The sequence below is a fragment of the Lathyrus oleraceus genome, chromosome 3, assembly GCF_024323335.1.
Source record: "Lathyrus oleraceus cultivar Zhongwan6 chromosome 3, CAAS_Psat_ZW6_1.0, whole genome shotgun sequence".
Taxonomy (NCBI): Eukaryota; Viridiplantae; Streptophyta; class Magnoliopsida; order Fabales; family Fabaceae; genus Lathyrus; species Lathyrus oleraceus.
The window spans coordinates 335340739-335356961 of NC_066581.1; the positions used below are offsets into that span (position 1 = coordinate 335340739).

The window sequence follows — 16223 nt, forward strand, 5'->3', positions numbered from 1 at the left end:
TAAGAAGACTATGAGACTATGCATGCAATAGATTTTGAGAAATTTCTACTTAAGTATATTCTACAACTTTTGGTGCATGCAATAGTACACAATGAAACTCCAGCTTCATGCAATAATACACTATGTGACAGTCCACAGTAGCACTATTACAAATTAATCTTCATTGTTAAATTTTACTTTAAAATTAGAAGTTTAAAAGACTAGACATTTTCCTCTGTTGCATTACTCTGCACTATGCAGTGGCTATGTAACACAAACTAAGCCAAAGTTAAATTTTAGAACTAATGCAGCAACATTATCACACCATATCAAGCCCAAAGAAGTTTCCTTTTAAGAGAATCATCTAAGAAATTAGTAATTGTATTTAAAAACAAATCTATTCAATTAAGAGATTGCAAAACAGTTAACAAAATACATTACTCAAGATGAATTCAAACAAGAGAATAACTTACTTCCCATCCGTTGAAACCAAACTTTCAACATAATTATTGACATAGAACCACCATTTTGATGCAGTAATTCTAGTTCGCATACCCTTGTTGTTTTTCCAGTTATAGAGAATCGGTCTTCCATCTAAATAGTCGACCAATATCAATGTATCACCATAGAGACACAACGGCACCACCCGATAGTGAATATCATAAATCTCAAGATTATGATAACAAATTTTAAAGAATTGAGTCCAAGACTTCTGAACTCCAAATTCCACCATCTTCCATATAACAAGACTGATTCCCTTAGAATCATGGGAAAAACAAAGGGAATCCATCAGCACACAAATAGTTGATTCAACCAACGACACTTGATCAAAATCTCGAGGGGGCAACAACTTTGTGTATGTCTCTGTCCCTAAATCAAGTGAGATGATCACATAATGCTCAACCTTAAGTTTGCTTCCGTCACGATTAACATTATTATTTCGTACGACTAACCAGTTAAGAGTACCACTCAAATAGACCCCACTGTCGAAGCGAAAGTGAGGAGGAAGACAAACCTTGGGAAAACATTGAATGTTTCTCCAAGTATCTTCACCCAAGCTACAAACTTGCACATCTCTACTATCCTGAAAGAAGGCCACTACCTTATAAGTGTCTCTCGAAATATCGTAACCAAACGCAAACTCGGTGGTTCTCCACGAAAAGTTATAACACCCCGATTTTGTAGATATTTGCCTTGTAGCCGGGTTCCAGACATAAATCAGACTTATTAATTGCGTGCTACTCAAGCAAAGCAAGCCATTGCATGAACCAACAACCCTGATGCCATTTTCTTCCTTAATTCCGCAGTGATGATCGTCAGCCAGGTTGATCAACGGGTTCTCCACTAAACGACTAACCGGCAAAGAATCCACTACGAAATAGCTTGGAAAGTTGTCCGTAACCGAAATTAGTACTATGTGTGGGTTTTGTGCAGATTTTTTAAGGTGGTTTTTTATAAAAGTAGGGTTAGAGATTAGAGCACTCCACGACTTGCAAACGCATCTGAGTTGCACAAGAGATTTCACACGAAGGTAGGATAGAGCTATAAAGATAGGTTTATAGATTAGAGCATTCCAAGACCTACAAACACACCTGAGTCGCATGAGAGATTTTACGGGAAGTAACGATAAGAGTTCAAGAGTAAGATCGTCGGGGACAGTTAACGGTGGCGATGATGGCGGCATGTTGAGCTTACGCCGTGACTTAGATGGAGGGATATTCATCAGAACGCTATTTCTTTTCCTTTTGAAATTGGAAATTGAACCCTAAGTTAATATAAGCCAGGGTTAGTTATACCGCGGATTCCAATTGTCATACATGTAGGTGAGTTTGTTTTAAAAAAAATTTATTGAATTTTCATTTCATTTGAAAATAGATTAATTTTACCGTTTTTAATTTTTTTTTAAATAATCACTATTTTTTTAAAAAATTCTAAAATAATCATTATTTAAAAAAAAAAATCCAAAATAACCACCTTTTTACACATATGTGCCAGATGAACTCATCCATTATGCATGAGGAGGAGGCGCCAGCATCACTGACGCATGATTTCCAACCATTGCATGTTGGCGCCAAGTGAGCTGGCGCATGCATTGGGCAATAAGTGTATGCGCCAATTCATCTTGCGCATACACCTTTTTTTGTTGGGCGTATGATGACGAAGCTAGTTGCCGTGGATCAATCAAATACCATGGCTCAGACACAAATTGTTGTGTTGTTACTGACCTAAACCATGTCATATATTGTTGAGTTGGTCTTGCACCATAGATGACTGGTTTGTTTAAGATATTTTGTCGTTGATTCCTCCATTGACGACACATCTCTTTTGCGAAGTCTCTTCAGTCGGAATAATCTCATTGTGCATCAACTCTTTTTTGATGTCAATCTCCCAAACACGTCGGAGGTTCTTGAATCTGTTGTTGCATGTCGAACTGCAGTTTTACCCGGTCATTATGGTGCATCTTGACAGCAGTGAACCGGATAATGTGTCTTTGTTGTCCAAACTGCAACATCGTCATGGTTTACCAGATGATCAAGACCTAGATATGGCCTCTAGATAAATTGTACAACAATACGGCACGATTAGATGATAAATAATTTGATAAGTATTTTTAAATTAAAATATGGTTGTGTAGGAGTATTACATCGTCTGATCCAATATGGTCCAATAGATTGCGATAGATTACTATAGCGTGTTCCGGACACCTATTGTAGTTCATCCCCCTACTGACCACCTAGAAAAAAAAATTGAAAAATATTATTTACAGTTAATTTTAATATAAAATATAATTAATTAAATGGTAAAGTGTTAAACTTATTTTGTTGCAAACAGGAACATGAATGAGTTCTCGTTTACAGGGGAGAGTGACGACATTCTTAACCAACCTCATGCTTGTAGCAAATATGCACATGAATAAAAAGTACAAGTATTTTTTTGGCATTTTTACACATTGCTCTATATAGGTGGGCCAACACAGCTGAACCCTAACTATATGTGCTTACCTTATTAATGTTGCGTAACAACGATAAATACATAATATTTACTGTATTACCTGTACTTTCTGAAAATAAATAATTACCAAATAAAATCATAATATAACATCGAGCTTTAATTATTTTTTCGTACTCGATTGATTCTTCAGACAATATTATACTCACATAATATTGTTTAAGATATTTTAAATTTATACCTTACCCCCTAGTTTGACTGGATGACTCTCCCTCAATTTGGTCGTCACACAAAGGGGCATCCAATAATTCATTGCAGATAGAGTTGTCTTGGTTAACTCTACCACTCACGGTCTTACCATCTATACGGAGATCCAACAACATGTATATGTCCTCAAGTGTGACGGTACACTCACCGAAAGGAATGTGAAATGTGTGGGTCTCGGGTCTCCATCTCTCCAACAAAGTAAGAATGAATTTGTAGTCCACCGAGTACGAGACTATGTTGAGGACATGGACGGAGCTACATAGGTAGTTATGGGATCACTTGCCCCCACTATAATTTCAACATATATATTGTTTTATATACTTTAATAATATAATAGTTTAAATTATATTAAAAAAACATATTCTTTAATAAAATGTCCATTTAATTTTTAAACTTCAAATTTTATTATCAGATAATATGGTATTTATTTATCTAGTTTATTTATTTTAAGTTTTTTAGTCAATTAATTTTAGATCTTAGATAAAAAATAATTGAAAAAATAAATTTTCTTAATCATCATTATTTTAACTAAAAACAAAAAAATTAAGATTCTTATCTTAAAATATTTTTTTTAAACTGAAAAAATAATTTCATACATAAAATATAAGTTTAAAATAAAAAATTCATTTAAAATATATTCTAGAAATAATGCCCTCACTACATACAAATTCTGACTCCGTCACTGGTTGAGGAGATTTTCAAATCCACATCCTATAATATATGGTTCTATCAAAGGATCATGGGGTACATATTCATGTACACGACACCGGAATCGCTTTTGGTCCTAATAAAACATAAATAAGAAATACAATAAGAAGAAGTAATATATAATAAAACATATATAAGAAAGATATACGAAATAAATATGAAATAAGTAAAAAAGAGAGTAATAACATACAAATGTCGAGATATTCTCGATTGTTCCTCTATGTTCATCATCCATAGTCAACAGAGACATAATGCTGCAGAGGTTAAGTGTTGCAGAGCTTGAGTATGGCAGAGAAAAAGTATGGTAAAGAAAGAGTATTGCAGAGATTGAATGTTAGTGTTGCAAATGATTTGATTAGATGTTGTGATTTGAAGCCCTATTTATAGATGAGGAAATCTTACTAGGTTTGTAACCTACGCAGCATGTGATTGCATGCATGCATGACAAAGTGTAGTAGGCGCCATAGCCTTAGGCGCATGCATGCAATATTCACATGCAAGGTCACATGCGCTAAGGGAAGTGGTGCATGCATGTGAATATTCACATGCAATGAAGAGGCATTCATGCTAATGGCGTCTATGTTGCCTTATGCATGAAGAGGCGTTCATGTTAATGGTGCCTAGGTTGCTTTATGCGCCTAGGGAATGAGCGCCTGTTTGGACTATTAGGACATATATTCTATTCTTGTGAGATTTCTTGTGTAGGCGCATGCATTGTGTGTGCAGAGATTCTACCAGACGCATGCATGATGTGTTCTTGTCTCTGCATGGTTCATTGCATTGTCTTATTTGCGCAGATGAATTGTGTGATCAATGCATTCAATGTTTACCCTATTTAAATGCATGTGAATAACATATCAATGCATTCACCTTCAGTACCCATACGAATCAAAACAAATACCACAGTCACATTTCAAGAAATGTCTTCCTCACAATATTACATGATTAGTGCCCACATCGAAGGTGAAATATTTGAGCATCAATTATTCAATTTTTGTTTTCGTAACACAGAGGTAACTTGTTTTACAATAAATCGACGATCAAATTTTTTACTTCTGAAACAAAGAATAGAAAAGAAATTACAGTGCAGTCATGTGGATAAATCATCTATAAAAATCCGGTTTGGTTTGCAGAAAACCAGGTAAAGTTTTATCAGAAGAAGATTCGAGATGATGACGATGTTCAGCATATGTTTGTCAGTCACGAACAATCTGGGTACAACGATATAAAATTATATATATTACCACAACAACAACAAGTGTCTCAGTTCATTGATCAGTCACAGGTGTTTTACGAAACTGATGACGACGAACAAGCTGAGGTGAATGTTATAGATGACGAAGAAGAAGAAGTCGAGATTTTGGTTGATTCAATGGTGAACGCTGATGCAGAAGATGAGTCATTACCAGCTAGTCATGTATATTGTCCACCTCAACACATAACAAGGTTGAATTTGGATTCCGATGAACCTTCATTAGATATATGGTATAATCCTTATGTGCAAATGCAAGGATCTTTGAAACAAGGAGACACATTTCGCACAAAAGAAGATTGTGTAAAAGACATTAAAAAGTTTCACATGGAACTATCAGCTGATTTCAAAGTTGATAGAACCAATGCATTGAGGTACAAAATTTATTGTCCGAATGAGCACTGTCTTTTCCAACTGTCAGCTTCATACCGAAAGAGGAGCGATTCTTGGGAGATTGGATCCATGGGTCCAGTTCACACATGCATGCTCACAAACTCAATGCAAGATCATCGGAAACTAAGCTCTCAGCTAATATGCGGTGAAATGTTATCTGTCATTGGCGACAATCCGTCGTTAAAGGTGAGTACAATAATCTCGCATATTGTAGCACAATACTACTACACTTCATCATATAGGAAGGCAGGGATAGCTAGGACAAAGGTTGTTGAAAAAGTGTATGGCGATTGGGAGGAGTCTTACAAACAACTTCCAAAATACATGTTGGCTCTAAAACAATATGCTCCATGAACTATTGTCATGTTGGAAAAGTTGCCCGCGTATACACCAGACGAGACGTGTGCTTTTGGAAATGGAATATTCCACCGTCTTTTCTGGGCGTATCAACCATGCATCATAGGTTACTGATGGCAATGGCACAAGATGGCAACAACAATATTTTTCTAAACGCCTTTGCCCTTGTTGAAGGGGAGACTGCTGAGGGATGGAGTTTTTCCTAAGAAATCTCTGATTGCACGTTGCACCTCAACCTAACTTATGTTTGATCTCCGATAGACACCCTTCAATCATCAGTGCATATAATAACATTGATAATGGCTGGCAAGATCCTCCTTCGACGAATGTCTTATGTATTAGACATACTGCTCAGAATTTTATGCGGGAGATCAAAGACAAAACATTATGGAAGAAGGTTGTCAACGCAGGTTATGCATTATCAGAACCTTCTTTCAAACACTATCGCGAAGAAATAAGATTGTTAAACGCAGATGCAATACGGTGGATCGACAGTATTCCATTGGAGAAGTGGACTAGGGCATACGACAACGGTCAACGTTGGGGCCACATGACAACAAATCTTATGGAATCAATGAACTCTGTCTTCAAATGCATCTGTAACCTACCTATAACCGCTTTGGTACAAGCAACATATTTCAGGCTAGGGGCTCTGTTTGAGACCAGACGTTCCAAATGGAGTTTAGTGTTGCAATTTGGACGGTTGTTCAGTGATGCTTCAATGAAATTCATTAGACATGAAGTTGGCAAAGAAAACACACATGTGGTCACGGTGTTTGACCACACTAAAGGTTGGTATAGTGTTGTTGAGTCCATAGATCACAATGAGGGCATGTCGATGGGACAATATAGAGTCGAACTAGATAGAGGTTGGTGCGATTACGAAAAGTTCCAAGTCTTTCATATGCCCTGCTCCCATGTCATTGCGGCATGTTCAAAGGTTCGAAGGGATCCATCCTACTTGCTATCTGACGTTTACAAAGTCACCAGCCTATCAAATGTTTATAAAATTAGTTTTTCCGTAGTGGCAAAAGAGGATTACTGGCTAGAATATCAAGGGGACATCGTATGGCACAACGAAGTTATGCGAAGGAAGAAAAAGGGTTGCCCAAACAGCACCCGCATTCGAACCGAAATGGATACGACAAACAAAATGGTAAGATTATGTAGTTCATGTCGTCAGCCAAGTCACAATCGTACTAATTGTCCTAGTGTTGATACGAGCACAACCAGATAAATTCACATGTACCTATGTTGCAATATATGAAAAACCAAATTTATTTTATATTATAAGTTTGTGAGAAAAAACCATTACATAGACAATAACACAAACAACTAAAACAATTAAAATACAATAACTAAGCGATTACAACCATCAAAACAATTTTGAACATGTAATGCATCATCCTATGAACGTCTCAATCAGTTTTAATATCCACCCATTCACGCACTTATCCATTTTGGTTGAACGTGGACACAAGTCATTGGATTCTTTTAATCATTTCACCATCTCCAATTTCTCCATCTAACCAATTGTTCAACGTCCGATTAAGACGTTCAAACGAATCTATATTCCAAAATCGAATCTTTATCGAAGACGTAATGGCGGAAAAGATTAAATCAGCATTTCGCTTGTGAATGTATTCAGACATGGTTAAAACTCACAAACTTGAAGGAGAGTGAAGTTGAATGAAAGAAGATGTGGTTGTATGGTAAGAGTTGTGTGAAAAATATTGAATGTAGGGCGAGGGAATTTATAGAGGAGCAAGAAAATACATGCGCTAAAGGGATAGACGTCTCACATGGCAAAACATGTAGGCGTCATATGAGTTGGCGCCACCTAAAAAGCATGCGGCTGTGATGCTGACGCCTTCTCCTCATGCACAATGGATGTACCAGTTCATCTGACGCATCTGTGTAAAAATATGGTTATTTTAGAGAAAAAAATTGAAATAATAATTATTTTGAAAAAAAAAATTGAAATAATAATTATTTTAAATAAAAAAGTCACCGTTTTTTATATAGTAGATAAATCATTAATATTTTTTAAAAGCAATCATTAAACTAAATAGTATAAATAAGTTAAAATGTTTTTCTATCCTAAATCCATGCCTTTTTATTTCATGGTCTATTATCGTGTCAAATTTTATTTTATTTTTATTTTTATTTTTTTTATAGAAACAATTTCAAAAATAATTACAAACAAGACGATCAAATGATCCAACCCTAAGGAAAACAAAGTGACCTTAAACAATTTAAGGTATCATTAATCTCCCAATTTTGTGTCTTAGCCCATATTTGGTCCAGGCTCTATAAATAATAGCATCGATTATTTGAGGACAGACAATGTGACTGCCAGTATCATTGCCAAAACGGATGAAGTTTCTATACTTCCAAGTTTCATACAAAGTTTTAGTGAAGACACGCTTTAAAAATTGACTTTTTGCGCCTTTACCTTTGCATTTGTCGATCACCCATCTTAGCTTATCATTCCATGCACCAGGAGTGTAATCAATCTGCATCCAATTCAAAACAAATGTCCCAATACTTTTCAGGGTTGTGCAATTGAAAAATAAGTGCTTAATGGTTTCTTGTTGTATGCAGAAGATGCAATTGTCATTATCAAATAAACTAAATCTATACATTCTCTCCTCTGTTGCCAATCTGTCTCGACAAGCTAAACCATAATATAAAAATGGTTCTTGGTCTAGCTGCATTATCAAACATAAGTTTTCTCCAATGGACTACAGGTTGAGCGTCTTTCAAGCCATAATATGCTTTCTTGGTATGAAATTTACTGCTCTGCTGCATTGTATTCCAAATATGTCCCAACTGTGTTATTTTCCTTTACTTTAAAATTGCCTTCAAGATCCATGAGCGGACACTCTTCACAGGGATAACCATGAGATCATCATTCTTTATGTAGTAACAACTCAATGGATCTAGTATACCCCCTTGCAAAGAGCAGGAGATCATCTACAAAACTAAGGTTAATGATCTTCAACTTTTCACATTTGGAATGATAGTTAAAGTCATGAGTTTCCTTTAGTTTTTGTAGGATTCTTTGAAGGTATTTCATCACTATTACAAAAAGTAATGGGGATAGGGGATCCCCGTGTCTTAGACCCCTTTTGGCTCTCAAAATCTTTGTGTGTTCACCATTGACAGAGAACTTGTAAGAGACTAATGTGAGAGTCATCATGATCCATTAAATATATTGTCTAGGGAAGCTCAGTTGTCTCATTATGGTCTCTAAAGGATTCCAATCCACAATGTCATACGTTTTTTAGAGGTCCATCTGCAACATACATCTAGGGGCTCCACCTTTGGTTGCATGGCCTTTAATGAGTTCACAGGCTAAAAGGATATGAAATTGAATGTGTTGGCCAACCATAAAGGCAGCTTGACTTTGATGGATGATGCTTTTGAGAACCTTACCCAATCTTGGTGCCAGAACTTTGAATATAATTTTGTAAATTTTAGTGCAACAAAAAATTGGCCTATAGTCCTTAATAGTGTGAGCTGTACAGTTTTAGAAATGAGGGTCGCCAAAGTGTAGTTAACATGACAGACAAGAAAAAATCATGTTATAGATGTTATGACAAACTATATCAATTCATTATTTATAAGATATTGATGAAAATATTAAACATTTAACATTTATCAGTTATCAATAATGAGGGAATTGTTCTACATCCCTTGATGCATCTTACACACATATGAACACATGAAGATATAAATTTGTTATCAAAAACACAAAATGCTGGTTATAGATAGAGGTTTGAGACTGCAATCGGGCCACAACTTCATATTTTTTGATGTTGTCGAATCCATAATGTGATTGTGGTTGAGGCTGCAATCAGACTGCAACATCACGTGTTTTGATGTTGTCGAAACTATAAAGTGATTGCAGTCAATGTAGTTAAGTTCGAGATCTTAAATAAGATTGGTCGGCTTGTGAAAGATCGTAACTCTGATCGTTAACACGGCACATAAGATCCTATCAAAGGGAAAAATGACAATTTCATATATGTTTATACACATTCACAAAAACATGAAAACCATAATCCATACCCAAAAAAAGTTGCTGAAAGGGTAGTTTACCAGATTCAAGTTTTCATTACATTGGTAAGAACATTCCCTGTATGTGAATATTAAATTGGGGAAGTTCTAACAAGCATTTGATTATCTACAATGTGGAATTTATTTTGCATTTACCTCTTTAGTGTAAGCTATGTTAAGATGAATTTATCAAGTTACTACATCGAATTTTCCTCAAGTTGCTCATTTGAGTTTCAAAGGTTCATGTTACTCTCCATTTTATAAGAGAAATTGAGGGCTTCATTTATGGAAAAGATACACAAATAAAGACCTGTAAGATCATCTCAATAATGGTTTTCAAGAAAGATATATTTTTTGGTAAAGAAAAAGTTGTCTGAGAATGCAAGGGTAAGCTATGTATTGCATTAGACAGAACACACCATAAAAAGATTACTCTTTTGTTACAATTTCAAGTGGTGTTATGATTCATATCATACTATAAAATTTTGAACACTATACAACACCATCGTTCTCATTGCACAGCCACATATGAATCCATCTGCATTTCAAGCCTTCCTGTATTGGCATCGGTATGTAACCAGTTGAACCAGTTGAATTGGTATACATAACAATATCAAAAAATTCATAACTGTAGATTTGATACTAACAAATTCCAAACATAGATCATATCATACTTCAACATTTCATACTATACTTTGAATAGACATTCACAAACTTATTTTCAATTGTATGATTCTAATGTGGAACATCATTGACATCTGTTCTGGTGACTCGGCTGACGCCAAGTCATCAGTTTCCATATCAAATCAGTCAAGTTAAATCAAATTTCATTAGTATTTCCAATCTTATCAGTGGCTTGGACCGGTCGCATGATCGATCCGGGATCAAATATATCAGCAAGATCAACGACATCCATCAATAAGCCAATAACAACCACTGCTAACTAAGTAACTACTCTATAAAGGGTTAAAATAGGCTATTGAAACAAACAGATACTCAAACACAAGTTCAGATGCAAACTCACCTCAAACAAAAAGGATCAAGCAAACACACACAAATCAAAACACTTGCAACACAGGTCTTTTCCCAAGCCTCTTGATCTCTCTATCCATTTTTCCCGTAATCATCAACCCAAACATTTTGTAATCACAAACAAATGACCAAAAGGGGTTTCCAAAAGTAGCAGGAACATTCTTCTCAACAAAGAAATGACTGTACCAAGCACATCCATACCCAGATAAAGGAACAAAGAACAAAAACCACCAACTGAAGAAAACCGAAAACACCAAGAACAAAATACTCAAAAGCGTTCCCCAAGAACAAAATACTCAAAATACTCAAAATACTCAAACTACCTAATGGTGTCCTAAAATTGTTGGCACTAAATAACCATGTTGAATAATGATATAAAAAACAAACTTACATCTAAGAAAAGATAATCCATTAGAACAAATACCAGTCCAAGAGAAACAAACTTTCCTGCTTTAATTCAGCAACATTTTCTCATTATTTTCTGCTCTTCAACACCTATACAATAATGCAACACACCCCAAATTACAACAGCTCAGAACAATCAATACAAGTAAGGAATAACAGCTTTCCTTTTCTTTGGATAATCCTCTCCAAATTTCTCCAAATACCACTGATGATTAGCACGTGCTCTAGGCCCCAAGTTAGCAAAAGTGTAAGCAAAAAAGCCCAGGCCAGCCCAAGACCAAGTCATCAAAGCCCAACCAAACCACTCCACAATCTCCCCAAAGTAATTAGGACAACTTACAAACTCAAAAAACCCTCCTTTAGGAACCACATACCCTTTCCCTTCCCCTTTAAGCCTCAACAGTTCCTTATCAGACCAAACATTAATCCCCATCCCACCAGAAAACACCAAAACCCCACAAAAGAACACAACCCAAAAAAACAACCCATCATCATAGCTCTTGTAGTGAGAGACCCATCTAGCTTGAACATAAGAATTCAACAAATTGAACACAAAAGCCATAAGGGCTATACTAAAAGGAAACCCAGATGGGGTTTTCGATAAAGTTGACTTCTTTTTCGTTTTCATTGTGATGAACAAACGAACTGGGTAGATGATTGTGCGGTTGAAGTAATGAATTAGAAAGGGGGTGATGAGGATAATTGATTTAGGGTTTGAAGAGTTGTTACCGAATGGGAAGAGATAAAGGGTGAACCAAAGTGTGGGACTTTCCATGAGAAACCATGCGAGAGGTGGAGAGAGATTTGGACCCCAACCTGGTCTGTGGTGTTTGCCATATGGAGCTTGGAGGAATGCGAGAGAGATGAAGGTTGGTGGTGCTATGAGGAAGAGAGTGAGGAGTGCGTAGTTGAAGAGCGAATCGTCTTGTAAGAATATCTTTTGATTCAACATTGTTGTGCGTGTTAGGTACTATGTTTGTGTGTGTTTGGTGATATTGACTAGTATGTTTTTATATAAACTAAATCTATTGACTTACCTTTTTTTAGCAATAGAGTAATTAATGAATGCATTTTATAATTAAAGCCTTGAAATTAACTTTAAAATAGATATAAAAGGAAAGACTATGTTTGTGTTGTTTTAAGTTTGATTCTTTAAGATTAATTATTTCTTCTTTTATAATATTAATATAATATTTATAATTTTTGTATTAATGTATTTTTATTTATTTTATTTAAAATCATATAATTAATTCAATATTTATTATTAATAAGATTATTTTAATAAATAACACTCATTTTATTATTGAATTCGTGTAAATTGTAAAAATGACACTTATTATGAGATGGAGGAAGTACGTTTTTAATAAATTCAGTTAAAAATATTATTACTACCTCCGTTTTTTATCATATGTCGTTTTGAAAAAATATTTTGTAGTGCAATATAAATCGTTTTATAATATCAATGAATTATTAATGATATTTTTCCTATTATATTCTTAAATATTATTATTCTCTCTCTTCTCAATTATATTAATTTATTTTTCCAATACCATTAATGAAGGACAATTTTGTAAAGTACTTTATAATTTTTTTTATACCACAATTATTACATTTCTTAATACGTGTAAAAAGTCAAAAACTACTTATAATAAAAACGGATGGAATAATAAATAATATTCGTTTTATTATTGAAATCAACACAATTAATCATTATCTTAAAAATTATGAAAATTTAAAGAGATCACTTGTTATGACACAGAGGAAATAATTTTTTAATAAATTCACTTAAGAAAATTAAGTGTGACATTTGAATATAGAAAAAACTCTCAAATTTTAACCTAAATTTGCTATAATTTTTTTAGTTTAAAGTTAATTTGATTAAAGTTCGCGAACAATTTTGATCAACTTAAACATTCAACTTCAATTTAACTCGATAACTCGAATCAATCAAACAAAAGTGAGTATTACATATAAATAAACATATAATAATAATTTCATTGCATTATCTTTGCTAAAGCACTTGTGTGTTTGCCAATATCATAAATCCAAAAGGGAATAGGAAATTGAAATAAGATATATTGAAATGAAAATGCCTTAACGAATATTTTGATAATTTTTTAGGCAATTGTCCCTCTTCAGTATCCCACCTTACTTTCTAGTAGGGGTGGCAAAACGGGTCTGGCCCATTGGACCGCCCGTTTTGCTCGCACTTTAGTGCGGGGTGGGCCAACGATTTAGACCTTCACCCTTTAATGTGTCTGCCCCGTCCCACCCTGTTTTCTTCGTGGGCATTTGCGGGCATAAACATTTAAATAAAATTTTACATTTTTAGGCTTAAAGAATGTAGTGTCTGCGGGTTTTCCCCGTCCTCACTTTTTTGCCGGACAGACCTAATGTCATATCTACCTTGGTCGGACCTTAAGGGATGCAAAAAATTTCACAATAATATCAATGTAATTCTATCAAGCTAGAGTGGAGGAATACAAGTTAATCCTCCGTGATAGGATAATGTGGCCTAAGGGTACAACACCTTTGAAGGTTAGTGCCTTGAAGGCCAAACTAACTATGATTTGGAGGTCTAGAAAATGTAGCATCACTTCTTTAGACAATCAATCAAATCTTGGAATCTAAATCTTGGATTTCTATAACTTTTTTTGCTTAGTTTAAAGATTTTTATCCCAACTCACAAAACCACTCTGCAACTTATGTATGGATAAAAATCAATGATTTATCTCAGAAATATTGGTGTCCAAAAAATCTTATCTATAATATTAGTAGCGTTGGAACATCTATATACACTAATTAATTCATAAACAAACCTAGGTTTGACAAAGAGTGTCTCCATTTTAGGTTTGACAAAGAGTTTGCCCATTTTGTAATATTTTTAGTAGATATATATATTTGAGGAAATACCCACTCTACATGGTTCTAGTCGAAAGGACTAACTTTGCGGGGGGTTTTCTATTGACAAAGATTATGAAAGCATGCATGAGAATTGCAATTTTTTTGTAATTGCATTGGTCACATTCAAAGAAATTATAATGTGAGGCTTAATCTAGAAAAGTGTATCTTTAGAGTTAGAGTCAACAAGTTTCTTGGCTTTTATCTAACAAAGATAGGCATAAAAGCGAACTCAAATAAGTGTGAGGTGGTCATACGGGTGGTGGCACCAACGATCAAGAAGGAAGTGATAAAGCCAAACATGATATTGATATATTTAAATGGTTTTATCTCTAAATTGACTCATTACACCTTATTGATGAAAGAATCACATTTCGAATGGACCCTAGAATGTCTCCAATAGGCATTTGCGTCCTTTAAAATGGACTTATCAACTCCACTAGTATTGTCTCAACCTTGAGTCGGGGAATTTTAATACCTTTATTTGGTTGTGTCCTATGAAATAATTAACGCCATCCTCGTAAGAGGGTTGAATTCTACCCAAAGTTCAGTCTATTTTATCTCCAAAGCATGTGTCGGGCCATCGACATGCTATCAAAGGATATAGAATATGGTGTTGGCGTTAATAATTTCATTTAGAAAGCTACAATGTTACTTCTTTGCACACTCTATCATTATTCGAATCGAATTACCATTGAAGCAAGTGTTCCACCATTGGGATCTAGCAGGGTTGTTAACAGAGTGGTCCGTCGATATGTCTGAATTTCATGTTTCCTTTGAATAAAGAAAGTAGTGAAAGCACGATTTTTCACATAATTCATATCAGACTTGACCCCAAGCACGCCATAACAACTCATACATGGGTAGTGTTTAGAGGCAGGTCATCCAATAACTCAGGAAGTATAGTTGGCCTAACCTTAGAGAATGAAGTTGTCATAATAATCAAAGTATCTCTACATTTTGAGTTTCCTACCACCAATAATTAAGTCGGGTATGAAGCAGTTATTGTCAATATCACACTCATACATAGGTGGTGGTGTGTTGTTAAATGATTTTATAACCTTTTGATATAAAATTTTAGAATTAATTATGGATCGTAGTTGGATGAAAGCTGATAAATTAGGTTCAGTGTATGAGAAATGAGTTCTTGAATTCCTTGAATACGCGAAACAAAATCTTCATGGCAATAATGGAATCGTTTATTGTCCTTGTTTTATATGCGGGAATATCAAAAAAATTGCAAAGAAAGAAATATTCCATCATCTATGTTGTGATGGAATTTGTCAAAATTATACAATATGGACGTGACATGGTGAAGTAGATAAAAAACAAACTGCAACGTGACAAAGACATGAAGTTAATGTAGATATGGATGATCGACTAGAAGATATGATATGTGATATTGGAGAAGATTATTTTAGGAACCCCCATATTTATGATGTTTTATGTGGTGACAAGTGTCATACCCCAAATTTAGCATACCTCTAATACAACCTTCATAACTCTAATGTATAAGCATATATCCATCATCCTATTCGCATTAGCACTCGTAACAAGGAAGCATAATCTCAAGGCATGTTGTTCATATCTGAGGACCACCCAAGATCTTTTGATCATGTTGGGGTGTGCCTAAGCCACCCTAAACCCTAACTGCTATCTTTAAGCACGCCTTTACTTGGTGAGACTACACGAGTCACTCCATTCACCTCTAAAACCCTAGTTGGGTGGTGATCCTTGATTAAAAGCCTTGTTTATCCATCTGGTCATCCATGGACCTCAACCTTAGTTTATTTATCCTCTGTAGCTTGTACAAGTCATCATCTACTTTGTACCCTTTCCTTGCTCTTGAGGAACCCTAACGTCCAACCATTGGCTATGCATCAACCTTGTGAAGCTACTTCAAGACACCTCATGCACC

The 16223-nt window shown here is 35.0% G+C and overlaps 3 protein-coding genes across 4 annotated transcripts; all 3 read right to left on the reverse strand.

The window, feature by feature from the left end:
* Positions 1-336: 336 nt before the first annotated feature.
* Positions 337-1713, reverse strand: LOC127127500 (F-box/kelch-repeat protein At3g23880-like). Its single transcript, XM_051056693.1, has one exon. The coding sequence runs from the start codon at positions 1700-1702 to the stop codon at positions 449-451; it is 1254 nt and encodes a 417-aa protein (XP_050912650.1). The 5' UTR covers positions 1703-1713; the 3' UTR covers positions 337-448.
* An 8637-nt stretch (positions 1714-10350) lies between these two features.
* LOC127131149 (uncharacterized) lies at positions 10351-11411 on the reverse strand. Its single transcript, XM_051060087.1, has 2 exons — positions 11387-11411; positions 10351-11294 (listed from the first exon to the last, which is right to left on the reverse strand). Exons 1-2 carry the CDS (start codon positions 11409-11411, stop codon positions 11026-11028), a joined length of 294 nt encoding a protein of 97 aa, XP_050916044.1. The 3' UTR covers positions 10351-11025.
* Positions 10351-12403, reverse strand: LOC127127501 (steroid 5-alpha-reductase DET2). Of its 2 annotated transcripts, none has more exons than XM_051056696.1 (2): positions 11391-12403; positions 10351-10522 (listed from the first exon to the last, which is right to left on the reverse strand). In XM_051056696.1, the coding sequence occupies exon 1, from the start codon at positions 12354-12356 to the stop codon at positions 11541-11543; it is 816 nt and encodes a 271-aa protein (XP_050912653.1). In that variant the 5' UTR covers positions 12357-12403; the 3' UTR covers positions 10351-10522; positions 11391-11540. The 2 variants fall into 2 exon arrangements, with proteins under 2 accessions (XP_050912653.1, XP_050912652.1); XM_051056695.1 differs by having other exon boundaries at positions 10992-12403.
* Positions 12404-16223: the final 3820 nt, after the last annotated feature.